This window comes from Oncorhynchus nerka, linkage group LG9b, assembly GCF_034236695.1.
Source record: "Oncorhynchus nerka isolate Pitt River linkage group LG9b, Oner_Uvic_2.0, whole genome shotgun sequence".
NCBI classification, from domain to species: domain Eukaryota; kingdom Metazoa; phylum Chordata; class Actinopteri; order Salmoniformes; family Salmonidae; genus Oncorhynchus; species Oncorhynchus nerka.
In genome coordinates, this window is record NC_088424.1 from 4,565,010 (window position 1) to 4,581,171 (window position 16,162).

The following is a 16,162-nucleotide window of genomic DNA, read 5'->3' on the forward strand; positions in this document are numbered from 1 at the left end:
AAGCTGACAGTCAGTGACCGACATGTTGAATCCAAGAATAGTATGTGAATAGAATAGACAAGCCACACCCCATCTCTTGATTCATTACAGACTAAGAGTGGTTCTTATTATTGTACCTGGACCAGCTGAATGAGGTATTGAGAGAGTCTGTCGTCCGTTAAGTATTTTTCAAGGCACTTCACAGCAAAGTCTCGGATCATGGGATCGGGGAAGTTGCAGTCCAGCAACTCCATGGCTTGTTCTGGCTTTATGGCTGGCCAGTCCTTTAAAAGGCAATACATCTGGAACAAAGATATAAAATTGGAAAAGTATATAAATTGAAATCAAAGTTAGAGGAACAAACTGGAAAACAAAACGGATGACATGACATGACAGTCTTAAAAATGGCATCCAATGGCTAAATGAGAACTGTGGGTGTGTTCGTAAATTCACTCTGGCTACGCTTGTAAATTCACTCCAGCTATCTACTCCAATTTCAGCGCACTCATCTGAGTGTGGCAGAGTACAGAATAACTGATGAATTTACAAATGTGAAACACGAGTTGAAGATGACCAGTGTCAGTAAACGTCAGCATAAAAACACAAGTCAATTGTTGCCAGCAGCAGTGACCGTAACCAACATTCTAGATAACATGAAAACAGCTAACAAGTGCTGCTAGGGAAAGTCAAATTGTCAGAGTGAGGTGTCCTCATTTGTGTCTGGAAGTAGCTAGCAAGCCAGCCAACATTAGCTTGGGGGCTAGACTGCCGTTGTAAGGTAAGAACGCTTGGATCAACCTTACTCCGCGCTCTGAACGCTCCGAGAGTGAAAAACTCTTATTTTACAGAAAGACAATCTGACAACACTCTGAAATTACAAATGCCCACAATCTAAATTTACCAACACACCCTGTATTATATGAATGTACACTGAACTAAAATATAAACGCAACATGTAAAGTGTTGTTCCCATGTTTCATTAGCTGAAATAAATCATCCCAGAGTTTAATATATGCACATTTCTCTAAAATATCACCGTTGCCAAGATAATCCATTCATCTGGCAGGTGTGGCATATCAAGAAGCTGACTAATTAAACTGCTCCAACTTGTGCTGGAGAAAATTATTATTTCTTTTTTTACCTTTATTTAACTAGGCAAGTCAGTTAAGAACAAATTCTTATTTTCAATGACGGCCTAGGAACAGTGGGTTAACTGCCTGTTCAGGGGCAGAACGACAGATTTGTACCTTGTCAGCTCGGGGATTTGAACTTGCAACCTTCCGGTTATTAGTCCAACGCTCTAACCACTAGGCTACCCTCCACTAAAATGTGCAGTTGTGTCACAATGCCAGATGGCTCAAGTTGAGGGAGCGTGCGACTGGCATGTCCACCACAGCTGTTGCCAGAGAATTTAATGTTCATTTCTCTACCATAAGCTTCCTCCAACATCGTTTTAGATTATTTGGCAGTACGGCCAACTGGCCTCAAACGCAGACCAATGTGTAACCACACCAGCCCAGGACCTCCACATTCAGCTTCTTCACCTGGGGGATCGTCTGAGACCAGCCACCCGGACAGATGTTGTGCAAACCCACAGTTTCATCCAAAGAATTTCTGCACCAACTGTCAGAAACCGACTCAGGGAAGCTTATCTGTGTGCGCATTGTCCTCACCAGGGTCTTGACCTGACTGCAGTTTGGCGTTGTAACCAACTTCAGTGGGAAAATACTTACCTTCGATGACCACTTGCACACTGGAAAAGTGTGCTCGTCACAGATGAATCCCGATTTCAACTGTACTGGGCAGATGGTGTGTATGGCGTTGGTTGGGCGAGCGGTTTGATGATGTCAACGTTATGAACAAGAGTATCCTACAGTGGCGTTATGTATGGCATAAGCTACGGACAACGAACACAATTGCATTTTATTGATGGCAATTTGACTGCAGAGATACTGTGACGAGATCCTGAGGCCCATTGTCGTGCCATCCAACTGCCCCCCATGATAATGCACAGCCCCATGTCGCAAGGATCTGTACACAATTCCTGGAAGCTGAAAATGGGTAAATCCGACCACAACGCTATCCTCCTGATTACGGCTTACAAGCAAAAATTAAAGCAGGAAGTACCAGTGCCTCGGTCTATAAAGAAGTGTTCAGATGAAGCAGATGCTAAACTACAGGACTGTTTTGCTGTCACAGACTGGAACATGTTCCTGGATTCTTCCGATGGCATTGAGGAGTACACCACAGTCACTGGCTTTATCAAAAAGTGCATCGAGGACGTCATCCCCACAGTGACTGTACGTACATACCCCAACCAGAAGCCATGGATTACAGGCAACATTCGCACTGAGCTAAAGGGTAGAGCTGCCGCTTTCAAAATGCGGGACTCTAACCCGGAAGCTTACAAGAAATCCTGCTATGCCCTGTGAAGAACCATCAAACAGGCAAAGCGTCAACACAGGGCTAAGATTGAATCATACTACACTGGCTCTGACGATCGTCTTATGTGGCAGGGCTCGCAAACTATTACAGACTACAAAGGGAAGCACAGCCACGAGCTGCCCAGTGATATGAGCCTACCAGACGAGCTAAAATCACTTCTATGCTCGCTTTGAGGCAAGCAACAGAGGCATGCATGAGAGCATCAGCTGTTCCGGACGACTGTGTGATCAAGCTCTCCGTAGCCAACGTGAGTAAGACCTTTAAAGAGGTCAACATATACAAGGCTGCGGGGCCAGATGGATTACCAGGACTTATGCTCCGGGCATGTGCTGACCAACTGGCAGGTGTCTTCACTGACATTTTCAACATGTCCCTGATTGAGTCTGTAATACCAACATGTTTCAAGCAAATCACCATAGTTCCTGTGACCAAGAACACAAAGGCAACCTGCCTAAATGACTACAGTGCTTTGAAAGGATGGTAATGGCTCACATCAACACGATTATCCCAGAAACCCTAGACTCACTCCAATTTGCATACTGCCCAAACAGATCCATGCAATCTCTATTGCACTCAACACTGCCCTTTCCCACCTGGACAAAAATAACAACTATGTGAGAATGCTATTCATTGACTACAGCTCAGTGTTCAACACCATAGTACCCTCAAAGCTCATCACTAAGCTAAGGATCCTGGGACTAAACACCTCCCTCTGCAACTGGATCCTGGACTTCCTGACAGGCCGCCCCCAGGTGGTGAGGGTAGTTAGCAACACATCTGCCACGCTGATCCTCAACACTGGAGCTCCCCAGGGGTGCGTGCTCAGTCCCCTCCTGTACTCCCTGTTCACCCATGACTGCATGGCCAGACTCCAACTCCATCATTAAGGTTGCAGACGACACAAGAGTGGTATTCCTGATCAACAAAGAGAGCCTATAAGGAGGTCCGAGACCTGGCCGGATGGTGCCAGAATAACAACCTATCCCTCAATGTAACCAAGACTAAGGAGATGATTGTGGACTACAGGAAAAGGAGGACCGAGCATGCCCCCATTCTCATTGACGGGGCTGTAGTGGAGCAGGTTGAGAGCTTCAAGTTCCTTGGTGTCCACATCAACAACAAACTATAATGGTCCAAACACACCAAGACTGACGTGAAGAGGGCACGACAAAGCCTATTACCCCTAAGGAAACTAAAAAGATTTGGCATGGGTCCTGAGATCCTCAAAAGGTTCTACAGCTGCAACATCACTGCCTGGTACGGCAATTGCTCGGCCTCTGACCGCAAGGCACTACAGAGGGTAGTGCATACGGCCCAGTACCTCACTGGGGCGAAGCTGCCTGTCATCCAGGACCTCAACACGAGGCGGTGTCAGAGGAAGGACCTAAAAATTGTCAAAGACCCCAGCCACCTCAGTCATAGGTTGTTCTCTCTACTACCGCATGGAAAGACGTACCGGAGTGCCATGTCTAGGACATGTCTTCTCAACAGTTTTTACCCCCAAGCCATAAGACTCTTGAACAGGTAATCAAATGGCTACCCAGACTATTTGCATTGTGTGCCCCCCCAACCCCTCTTTTTATCATATATGCAGTCACTAACTATACATTCATGTACAGTGAGGGGAAAAAATTATTTGATCCCCTGCTGAATTTGTACATTTGCCCACGGACAAAGAAATGATCAGTCTAAAATTTTAATGGTAGGTTTATTTGAACAGTGATGTCAAAAATTTTATAAATTGATTTGCATTTTAATGAAGGAAATAAGTATTTGACCCCAAGCAAAACATGAGTTAGTACTTTGTGGCAAAACCCTTGTTGGCAATCAGAGGTCAGATGTTTCTTGTAGTTGGCCACCAGGTTGCACACATCTCAGGAGAGATTTTGTCCCACTCCTCTTTGCAGATCTTCTCCAAGTCATTAAGGTTGAGGCTGACATTTGGCAACTCGAACCTTCAGCTCCCTCCACAGATTTTCTATGGGATTAAGGTCTGGAGACTGGCTAGGCCACTCCAGGACCTTGTGCTTCTTCTTGAGCCACTCCTTTGTTGCCTTGGCCGTGTGTTTTGGGTCATTTTCAATGCCCTGGCTGAGGGAAGGAGGTTCTCACCCAAGATTTGACGGTACATGGCCCCGTCCATCGTCCCTTTGATGAGGTGAATTTGTCCTGTCCCCTTAGCAGAAAAACACCCCCAAAGCATAATGTTTCCACCGCCATGTTTGATGGTGTTCTTGGAGTCATGGCCAGCATTCCTCCCCCTCCAAACACAGCGAGTTGAGTTGATGCCAAAGAGCTCCATTTTGGTCTCATCTGACCACAACACTTTCACCCAGTTGTCCTCTGACTCATTCAGATGTTCATTGGCAAACTTCAGACGGGCATGTATATGTGCTTTCTTGTGCAGGGGGACCTTGCGGGCGCTGCAGGATTTCAGTCCTTCACAGCGTAGTGTGTTACCAATTGTTTTCTTGGTGACTATGGTCCCAGCTGCCTTGAGATCATTGACAAGATCCTCCCGCATAGTTCTGGGCTAATTCCTCACCGTTCTCATGATCATTGCAACTCCACGAGGTGAGATCTTGCATGGAGCCCCAGGCCGAGGGAGATTGACAGTTCTTTTGTGTTTCTTCCATTTGCGAATAATCGCACCAACTGTTGTCACCTTCTCACCAAGCTGCTTGGCGATGGTCTCGTAGCCCATTCCAGCTTTGTGTAAGTCTACAATCTTGTCCCTGACATCCTTGGAGAGCTCTTTGGTCTTGGCCATGGTGGAGAGTTTGGAATCTGATTGATTGATTCTGTGGACAGGTGTCTTTTACACAGATAAAGGGAGTGCTCCTAATCTCACCTCGTTACCTGTATAAAAAGACCTCTGGGAGCCAGAAATCTTTGATTGAGAGGGGGTCAAATACTTACTTCCCTCATTAAAATGCAAATCCATTTATAACATTTTTGACATGCGTTTTTCTGGATTTTTGTTATTCTGTCGCTCACTGTTCAAATAAACCTACCGTTAAAATTCTAGACTGATCATTTCTTTGTCAGTGGGCAAACGTACAAAATCAGCAGGGGATCAAATACTTTTTCCCCCTCACTGTACATACTACCTCAATTGGGCCGACCAACCAGTGCTCCCGCACATTGGCTAACCGGGCTATCTGCATTGTGTCCCACCCACCACCCCCACTTTTACACTACTGCTACTCTCTGTTCATCATATATGCATAGTAACTTTAACCATATCTACATACTACCTCAAATCAGCCTGACTAACAGGTGTCTGCATGTTTGCCTCGCTACTTTTATAGCCTCGCTACTGTATATAGCCTGTCTTTTTACTGTTTTATTTCTTTACTTACCCATTGTTCACCTAATACCTTTTTTGCACTGTTGGTTAGAGCCTGTAAGTAAGCATTTCACTGCAAGGTTGTTGTATTCGGCGCACGTGACAAATAAACTTGGATTTGACTGGTTTTCCACGCCCCTACTTAAAGGATAGCTGTATTCCCAGTCATGTGAAATCCATAGATTAGGGCCCAATTGATTTAAATGGACAGATTTCTTTATATGAACTGTAATTGTTGTGTTTATATTTTTGTTCAGTGTATATCAAATGTCCCCTTGCCATGGTAGGCTATAAAGACAGCAATTGAAATGAGAGACTGTTTACCTGTGCAACCTCATCCCTGGAGTTCCATTTCACTGCCAGGAGAATCTTGGGCAGTATCTCCGGGATACTGACGCAGTAATGTCTACAGTGAGAGAAAAATAGCAAACATTTGAATGTAGAAAATTGCTTTCCTCCATTAAGATCACACACTTCTCAAATCATGAGCAGCACACATATTATTATAACCAGTACCTTGAGCAAGTAACCAAACTATTTCAGGTGTAAGAAATGTTGGATAAATCTTACATGGGTTTTGTTTATGCTTTTTTCATAATATAAATATATGTATTTGTTGATAAAGCACACAGAGTAATACCTGTGCCTCCAGAGGAAGTCCTTCTCCTGCTCAGTTATTTCAGACAGTGGGTCTCTGTTACACACCAGGCGCAGCTGTTCGTTGTCGCTGTCCGTCAGAGGGTTGTCCCTTGCCAGTCTGTTACTCTGTAATAGAACATGATGCTGCTTATTAAAACTACAGTACTGGTGGAAAGCAGGGTCACATTCAATAATCACTCAGTTGTAAAAGGTTTCGCAATAGAAAACGAAACCAGAGTTCATATTGGACACACCGGTTCACACCTGGTTCAAAGCATTTTGTTCATGTTTTATGCCTCATGAACATGTCACCAGTGTCTCCTGGGGCATCTCTAGTACACACACAACTTGTCAACAGCATTAACCCTTTGACATGTACGATCACATTTGTGATAATTGTTGAGGAGTGGTCCCTGCAGCATACCGTTGCAAATATGATTGAAACAGTAGCAACCAAACGCGTCTAAACAGCATTGTTGTCTGAAAAGCATCTAAACAATGTTTTGTACTGATGGGAAACAAAAGGTCTTTACAACTTTATCCCCAAATTTCACCTTTTGTTAATTCTTTAAAAAAAGTGAACTTCAGCCAAATCATACAGAACACATCCACATTCATTACATAAACCAGTATAAATAACAGGTTTTGCTGAAAAAATTAAAGCCACTAACTTAACAGCTAGACTTGTTTACAATGTACCACATCTCTGGTAAGCACAAGGGAGTAATATTGTTTAGAAAAGAGATGCGTGGGAGCTAAGCTAACAGCAGCTAAATTCTTTATGATGGCAGCCATGTTGGTTTATGTTTGACAAGCGAAAACTCCCTAATCACAGAACGCCTTTGACTACAAGATGTAAATAAACAAAGTCAAAGATGGCTGCTCCCATTGCATGAAAAAGATTAACTTATTTGTAATGTTCTGAAAAGTGGCCAAACTGTTTGATGTAAAAACCATTATCACCTCACAGATCATCACTACAAAATACAAGCTAGCCTAACTGTAGCGCGAAAATTAAATACGGATGAAACCCTTTTTAGGGGGGTTTAGGATGCAGGAAATATTACTATGAGGGATTTATCAATAAAAGGGGGGCAAACACAGAAATTCATACACTAAATAAAAATAAAAACTCTGAGGTACCATATATACAATTGGATGCCACGTTCATGGGAACTCTGAAATCTCAAACATCCGACTTTAGTGCATTGAAGACAACTGTTAACTTAGGGGGGAACTCAGGCTGGGAAAAATGCCAACTCTGAATTGCAACTCGGGAACTCTGGCCTCTTTCTAGAGCTCAGACTTTCCGACCTGAAGATCACTCACGTCACGTTTTGACCGCATATTTTTCAGAGTTCCATCAGTCAAGTGAACTATCCCATCACCCCGTAAAAAAAAAAAAAAAGTTTTCTAACATCTTTGGTCTGACAACCAGAATGCATTGTATAATGTCAACAAATATGGTGCCACACATAGCTTAGCGCATCATAATAAGAACAACCTTTCAACAACAAAAAAGTATTTTACACACATCATGTGTCCATTACAATCTATGCAAGAATCAGAATGCATGATTTGTCACCAGTACCTGAAAACATACAGTACCAGTTGACACACCTACTCATTCAAGGGTTTCTTTATTTTCACTATTTTCTACATTGTAGAATAATAGTGAAGACATCAAAACTATGAAATAACACATTGAATCATGTATAAAAAAAATATTTAAAAAAGTGTTAAACAAAGCTTCAAACATAAATTGTCCGCAACAGTGAAATGGGCTACTACTTTTGTGAATTAATAAAGAGGCGGAACACACCTCAACTGTTAGAAAATTAAACCTGTCCGAAAATAATTTTTAATTGACATAGCCTATAGATAATTAGTAGGCAGCGTGCCTTGGTTTGAGGGCAGCACGGGTTAACTGTCCTGCTGTGTAACAATCACATTTTGTAACAGTGAGTACATTCAGACATCACGAGCATAACATTTTTTTATTTTATTTTTAAATACACTTGTGCGACTGTTACACAAGATATTTGGAACTCATACGTGAAAAGGTTAAATCATTACAACAGATTAACATACAATGTCAATATTGACTTAGACCAAACAAAAACACTTGGGACTTACCAAACCGGTGTGGCAATAGTTGAAGCCCAGCTCCCGGGATATGTTCCAGTTGGCGTGCTCCTCGATGGCCGGCATGTCGGGGAACTTCACTGGGTTACTGAAGTGGTCAAACTCCAGCTCCAGGCAAGGGGTTTCCTGTGGGCCCAGAGCAATATAATGGAAAGGTCATTTGGGGTCATCCAAAAGGGCTTATGAGAACAACGGCACCCTATTATTGTGGGATTAACTTGTGTGTCAATGAGTAATTAATAAAGATGGATAAGAGGCTTAGACAGTGAGAGGGGAGATGCAGATTATTTCTAACTGTAGCTTGTGTGTGTGTGTGTGTGTGTGTTAGATCCAATGCATGTCTTTCCATATGCGTGTGTAGCTAGCTAGCCTACACCTCAGACCTTGTTCGGATTGGAGCCGGTGACTCCGATAGCATTGAGCAGGTCTTCCAGGCCGTGGGGCACAGGCCATAGGTTGAGGGCCATCTTTCCAGCCACCAGCGTGTGGGTGTAATCAAACAGGTTGATGTTTCCCCAGGCTAGTGGACAGTGCTCCTGCAGCAACATTAGCACAATGATGGATTGTAGTCAATGTATGGAGTTGCATTGAAATTGGGATCCATGTAAAATCGAGGTTAAAAATGTGTCAAGAGGATATATAATCCCAAGCTATACAAGTACGAGATTGAAAGCTATTGTTATGCAAAGAAAAACCCATGTGACACACAAGTAGGATTTGTCAAAGCCAGGAAAGTGAGTGGTACTGTTCAGATCAATTACACTACCCAAACACCAAATTCATTTACTTTTTCCACGTCTCCATGTATTCCCCAATCATTATTAATCTACACCAGGGATCTCAAACTGACTGGAGGCCACATCAGGCCCAAAAGCTGTTTCCCTCCAGCCTCCATGACAACAGTAACACCGACATTAACTCAAAATACCTGGGGGCCAAAGACCTGATTTACACTATTGATACTTTGGTCAAACCAAAGTAACTATTTTCAGTCAGAAACAACAAATTTCTGAAACCGGTGGGCAGGAGGGAGAGCTCACCTCTTTGGCCCCCTTCCTCCCTTTCACAGAACAGATTGACAGACAGAGTCGGGCAGCGCGGGGGATGTCTGGAATGTACATGTCGTAGTTCAGCCACTCGTTCCACCTTGGATGTACAACAAAAACATTCTCTCAAACAGACATCCCTATGAAGCTAACATTAAGTAGGCTACACTACAGTATGTGATTTAGCAAGTACTTAATTAAGAAAGTAATTTATTATGGATGCAGGATGGCATACCTGGGGTTTGAGCACGGCACGCGCTGAGTGTTCACGTTGTCACACAACTGCTCCCCACCGTGGTAAATCCCAGTCCGGACGTAGATCTAGATCAATAGCAGAGACACACATGAATAATTTACATAGATGTCTTTGACAGAAAACCTTTATTGCACTACTAAAAACAACAATGACATCCAGAACATTTGGGCCCCAAACGTGATCTAAAATGTAGTTCCCCTTCTCCACGAGGACCTGCACTGAACAGAACTGACAACCGGGATCAGTGAGGATTGTTTTGGGGGAAACAGGGAGGTTCTACTTGAACTTGTTTAATAAGAACATGGGTTTTTGTTTTCCATTGCAAAACATTCTGATACGCCCTAGTGAACACCACCCAGGGGTCCTGGGGCGGCAGGGTAGCCTAGTGGTTAGAGCGTTGGACTAGTAACCGGAAGGTTGCAAGTTCAAACCCCTGAACAGGCAGTTAACCCACTGTTCCTAGGCCATCATTGAAAATAAGAATTTGTTCTTAACTGACTTGCCTAGTTAAATAAAGGTAAAATATATATATATTTTTTAAAGTACAGTACCTTGTCAATGTCCCTGATGTTGACATTGACGTAGGTGGCACACAGTATCCTTATCCTCAGAGTGCCGTTGATGGTCCACAGAGACTTGGTGGCCGTCTCGCCGTTCATGTAGGGAGTAGCCGTGGAGATGCGGCGGGCATACGAGGGCATGGTAAAGGTGTCGATGGGCAGCTGTGAGTACAGGCTGTCCTTGGCCATTAGCATGAGGTTGGGCATGCGCCCCAGCATGATGCAACTCCTTACGTACTGGGAAGGAAAGGCAATAGACATTAGAAGCTACACCAAGCGAGAGGTATTAAACATTCAAAGAATGGAAAACATTGTTTTGCACAGTTGCTATTACCTGTGTAACATTGCTTGCTAGTAGAGGTCAACCGATTAAATCGGAATGGACGACTAATTAGGGCCGATTTCAAGTTTTCCTAACAATCGGAAATCTGTATTTTTGGACACCGATTTGGCCGATTTTTTTTTTTACACCTTTATTTAACTAGGCAAGTCAAAGAACACATTCTTATTTTCAATGACGGCCTAGGAACACTGGGTTAACTGCCTGTTCAGGGGCAGAACGACAGATTTTTACCTTGTCAGCTCCGGGATTCAATCTTGCAACCTTACAGTTAACTAGTTCAAGCTCTAACCACCTGCCTCACGAGGAGCCCGCCTGTTACGCGAATGCAGTAAGAAGCCAAGGTAAGTTGCTAGCAAGCATTAAACTTATCTTATAAAAACAATCGATCATAATCACTAGTTATAACTACACATGGTTGATGATATTACTAGTTTATCTAGCGTGTCCTGCGTTGCATATGGAACGCAGGGGGATGATTTAACAAAAGCGCATTTGCGAAAAAAGCACAATCGTTGCACGATTGTACCTAACCATTAACACCAATGCCTTTCTTAAAATCAATACACAGAAGTATATATTTTTAATCCTGCATATTTAGCTAAATGAAATCCAGGTTAGTAGGCAATATTAACCACGTGAAATTGTGTCACTTCTCTTGCGTTCATTACACGCAGAGTCAGGGTATATGCAACAGTTTGGGCAGCCTTGCTCGTTGCGAACTAATTTGCCAGAATTGTACGTAATTATGACATAACATTGAATGTTGTGCAATGTAACAGGAATATTTAGACTTAGGGATGCCATCCGTTAGATAAAATACGGAACGGTTCCGTATTTCACTGAAATAATAAATGTTTTGTTATCGAAATGACAGTTTCAGGATTTGACCATATTAATGACCTAAGGCTCGCATTTCTGTGTGTTACATTATAATTAAGTCTATGATTTGATATTTGATAGAGCAGTCTGACTGAGCGATGGTAGGCACCAGCAGGCTTGTAAGCATTCATTCAAACAGCACTTTTGTGCGTTTTGCGAACAGCTCTTCCCTGTGCTTCAAGCATTGCGCTGTTTATGACTTCATGCCTATCAACTCCCAAAATTAGGCTAGTGTAACCGATGTGAAATGGCTAGCTAGTTAGCAGGGTGCGCACTAATAGCGTTTCAAACGTTATTTGCTCTGAGACTTGGAGTAGTTGTTCCCCTTGCTCTGCATGGTTAACGCTGCTTCGAGGGTGGCTGTTGTCGAAGTGTTCCTGGTTCGAGCCCAGGTAGGGGCGAGGAGAGGGACAGAAGCTATACTGTTACACTGGCAATACTAAAGTGCCTATAAGAACATCCAATAGTCAAAGGTATATGAAATACAAATGGTATAGAGATATAGTCCTATAAATACAACCTTAAACCTCTTACCTTGGAATATTGAAGTCTCATGTTAAAAGGAATCACCAGCTTTCATATGTTCTGAGCAAGGAACTTAAACGTTATCTTTTTTAATTTTTTTTAAATGGCACATATTGCACTTTTACATCTCCAACACTTTGTTTTTGCATTATTTAAACCAAATTGAACATGTTTCATTATTTATTTGAGGCTAAATAGATTTTTATTGATGTATTATATTAAGTTAAAATAAGTGTTCCTTCAGTATTGTTGTAATTGTCATTATTACAACTAAATAAAATAAAAAATGTCTGGTTAATCGGTATCGGCTTTTTTGGGTCCTCCAATAATCGGTACCAGTTATCCAATTATACTCTGTCGACCTCTACTAGTTAGTCATTGGACAGTCATTCAAACACGCTACAGACAGGATTCAAAGAAAGAATGTCCTCAACATTCTTTTTCAAAGACAAAGTTTCAAATCACAGACTGTCGTCAAAAAAAGCCTTTTGGGAATTTCTTCTTTCGATTCGCTTATATTCAAAAAACACACAGGCAAGAGACTAACTACAGATGTTTGAATGTATCCCTATTCAAGATATGGAGTAGGCATCAGAGCAGTGTGTGTTTACCTTGTATTGACTCAGGGGGTATTTCTCCAGCAGGTACTCGTCGCAGCCGCACACCTTGAGGATGTACTTGCCCTGATACTCCTGCACGCACATCTTGAGCTGCTCGTGGGACAGCAGCATGCTACGTGTCTTCTTGCGGATGGCCTCTGCGATCACGTGCTCCGGCACGCAGTCATGGTTGATCTTCAGCGTGTACTTCTGCTTGTCGTTGCTCGGTGACACGATGACCCATATGACCACTATGATTTGACCTGGAGGGAAAGCGGAATAAACGTGTTATTAAAGTATCATAACGTGGTAAGCCAAGTAAATGTATGTTCAAGTCTTCCACCATCCAACCAGAAACATCACACGTCACCAAACCACCATATATTTAAAACAAGTGGATGGTGGTTCTGTCAATGCTTACAATAGGCTATTTTGATACAAATTTAGGCTGTACGTGGCTGTGCTATTTTCCCTTTGCCACAGACCCCAAAACTTAATTGTGTCTCCCATGTCCTACCTTTGTCAAGCTTATTGAAGATGTGCTTAGGTAGTTCTACTGACGACTCTACATTGGGAGGGTAGACGTACAACGCTCTACTGATGGGTCCGTTAGTGTCTCGGAGGTCCACAGACTCCTTGCAGACATTTAATATGTTCCTTCTAAAGTCCTGGACCTCTGCGTCCTTGACCAGGTCAAACTCGCATATCGGCATTCCTATGGCAAAACCTGCACACACACAAAAAAAGAATTTCATGCACTTCTACAGCTACATTTTATCAAGCTTTATCCTCTCAGTATTCATGAAATTTGAGGGCTTGATTTGAAAGCGGCCTGAGGTCACACCATTCTCTGTGTGCTTATGCGACGTCAGTGACTTTGTATAAAGAATACAAGAGACATACCAATTTCTCGGTTGAGTATTTTCTCCTCTCGGTTGCCTACTGGCTCGATGACTTTCAGGAAGGCCTGAAAAAGCCTTAGGTCGCACAGTCTCCTCGTCTCATCGTAGAACTCCTCTCTCTCAGCCTCTTGGGTAACGCTGACAAAGATGTAGGAGGTCTCCTCCTGTAGGAGGTGGTGGAGCGGATACTTCCTGGCCTCCTTGAAGAGTTCGTGTTTCACCGAAATGAGTGTGGCCTCACGTGTGCACTCCAATGTCAGAATCATCCCATTGGGGAGAAGGCAGTCCACCATGATGCTTGGGGGCATCAAGTGCATGCCCCATAGTTCCCCCGAAGATGGCCTGGGAGGCATGGTGGTCGGGTCGGCTGCTCCTCACTATGCTAATAATTACAATGAGTTGGGTCGACCAGCTGGAGAGAGAGAGGCAATTACATAAGATGCAGTGACCCATTTATAAAATTTCCATTCTGCATGAGATAGTTAGCTACTAAATATGTTTAATGAGAGCAGAGGCATTGAGTGCAAGTGCTCACTAATAACTATCATATTATAGCAGGCAGTTGCTTACACTACATTATAAAATAATAAGTTATATTGTTCATTGTCCAAAAAAAATGGAAATGCATGGGGACAGCTCAAGCAGGAAACTACAGTTCCTCTTGGACAGATGTTGCTCGAAGAAAATATTTTACATAACAATACAGTTTGATAGCTACGTGGAGAGGTTGACAGGTCACTCACTGTGTAATCTGACAAACTAACAGTGGTGAAGCAAAGTGTCACAAGTAATGGAACGGGAAGACTGTAGTTAGCTAGTTAATGAAGTAGCTACCTAGCATGCTAACTAACAGTTAGCGGTTTAGAGAATTTTGTAACATCATTAATTATGTCCTATGGGTATATTAGGATGACACACGTTTGAGAACTAATCGGCAATTGTTATTTGCTCACTAGAATGAATCTATAGCTAGTGAGTGACAGGGTTAAACTTAGCTAACTAAAACACCGGTGCCGCTAGCTAGCTAACAAACCGCTACGTTAGCCATTAACAAGCTAGTTGTTTGTGCAGACTTAGCTAGGCTAGCTGGCACAAGCTCAATGTCCAATGTCAATGCCTCATCATATTTACAACTAGCCGTGTTGTCGTCTCGTTAAATTATGTATTTATGAGTTATGATTGTCTTTTGACACCATTTTCTATTTTATGACAAAATACCTGGCATTTGCAGGCAAACAGTTTGGTTATCGTCTCGCTCAAGTAACGCCCTGTTTTCAGTCATAACATGCAACTTTCTCCCGAGAACAGCTAGCAAATTTGAGGCAACTGTGAGCTAACTAGCTAAACAAACCATATTCCTACCCGTTTTAGACCTCTCGCCCTCAGTCGTAGCGCTGGCTTGCTACTCCATCCAAATGTCGTGACAGTCCGGTTTCTCAACAAAGACGTCTTTCACTGTCAATATGAATGTTTTCCCAAATAATAAGTCCATTACATTCCATGTCGTGATGTCCAGCTAAATAGCGAAAAAACGGCATTTTGATTGCTCGCAAGCCGCTGGTCAGAGAGCTTAATGTTCGTTTGACAAAGCTGCCTGCCTGGCGGTTTCCACTAGCTTCTATAACCACAAAATCCAAATTGACAAAATAAAATATATACAGCTGTTTGGTCTTAATATAAGATTAGGGTTGAACATAAGGTTGGCAGTGTGGTTTAGGTTAGGATTAGGTTTAAAATACAATTTTAAGAATACACATTTAAGAAATGGGCGGGGGGTTTAGGACTTTGTGGCTATAGAAACTAGTGACGACCATGGCATCGGGCTTTTGACCTCGGAAGACATGATGCATAGAATGTTCTTTCTGTCTTCTATTCAAACAATTTATGCCATCTCACCAACAGCATTTTAAACATTTGACATACTATTTAAAAGTGTTAAAACACTCAAAAATATTTGTAAGAAAACACAGTCCTGAAATAAAAGCGTTATATTCTGACAGCATTGCAACAAATCACATTTTTAAAAAATGCATGAGTATCATAAATATGGAGAGGTAAGACAGGGGTAGCCAACAGTAGTTGGTAGCCAGGGATGGTAAACAGGAGGGATGCATTTGTTTGAATGCTGGACGTGAACAAAACCCTGCACTTACAATCCACCAGAACTATTAGTCCTACTGGTCACTCCTTATGGCTATCGATCCAAAACTATGTGTCACGCCCTGACCTTAGAGATCCTTTTTATGTCTCTATTTTGGTTTGGTCAGGGCGTGAGTTGGGGTGGGCATTCTATGTTTTGTGTTCTAGGTTTTCTATTTCTGTGTGTTTGGCTGGGTGTGATTCTCAATCAGAGGCGGCTGTCTATCGTTGTCTCTGATTGAGAACCATACTTAGGTAGCCTTTTCCCACCTGTGTTTTGTGGGTTGTTTTTATTTTTTTATTTGGTGTCTGCACCAGACAGAACTGTTCCGGTTAGTCACGGTTTAGTGGTCAGT

General features: G+C 42.6%; 1 protein-coding gene across 1 annotated transcript in view; it reads right to left on the minus strand.

Moving 5' to 3' along the window:
• LOC115114142 (phosphatidylinositol 4,5-bisphosphate 3-kinase catalytic subunit alpha isoform-like) overlaps positions 1–15,412 on the minus strand; it is a 21,797-nt gene extending 6,385 nt beyond the window's left edge. Inside the window, exons 1-12 of the mRNA XM_029642153.2 lie at positions 15,030–15,412; positions 13,669–14,079; positions 13,283–13,492; positions 12,778–13,028; positions 10,411–10,656; positions 9,839–9,924; positions 9,598–9,703; positions 8,941–9,093; positions 8,549–8,683; positions 6,414–6,538; positions 6,098–6,179; positions 117–281 (exon numbers count right to left, since the gene is read on the minus strand). Of these exons, the coding sequence (XP_029498013.1) occupies positions 117–281; positions 6,098–6,179; positions 6,414–6,538; positions 8,549–8,683; positions 8,941–9,093; positions 9,598–9,703; positions 9,839–9,924; positions 10,411–10,656; positions 12,778–13,028; positions 13,283–13,492; positions 13,669–14,020 (1,911 nt within the window). The 5' untranslated portion in view covers positions 14,021–14,079; positions 15,030–15,412. The remainder of the gene's footprint in view (positions 1–116; positions 282–6,097; positions 6,180–6,413; positions 6,539–8,548; positions 8,684–8,940; positions 9,094–9,597; positions 9,704–9,838; positions 9,925–10,410; positions 10,657–12,777; positions 13,029–13,282; positions 13,493–13,668; positions 14,080–15,029) is intronic.
• Positions 15,413–16,162: the final 750 nt, after the last annotated feature.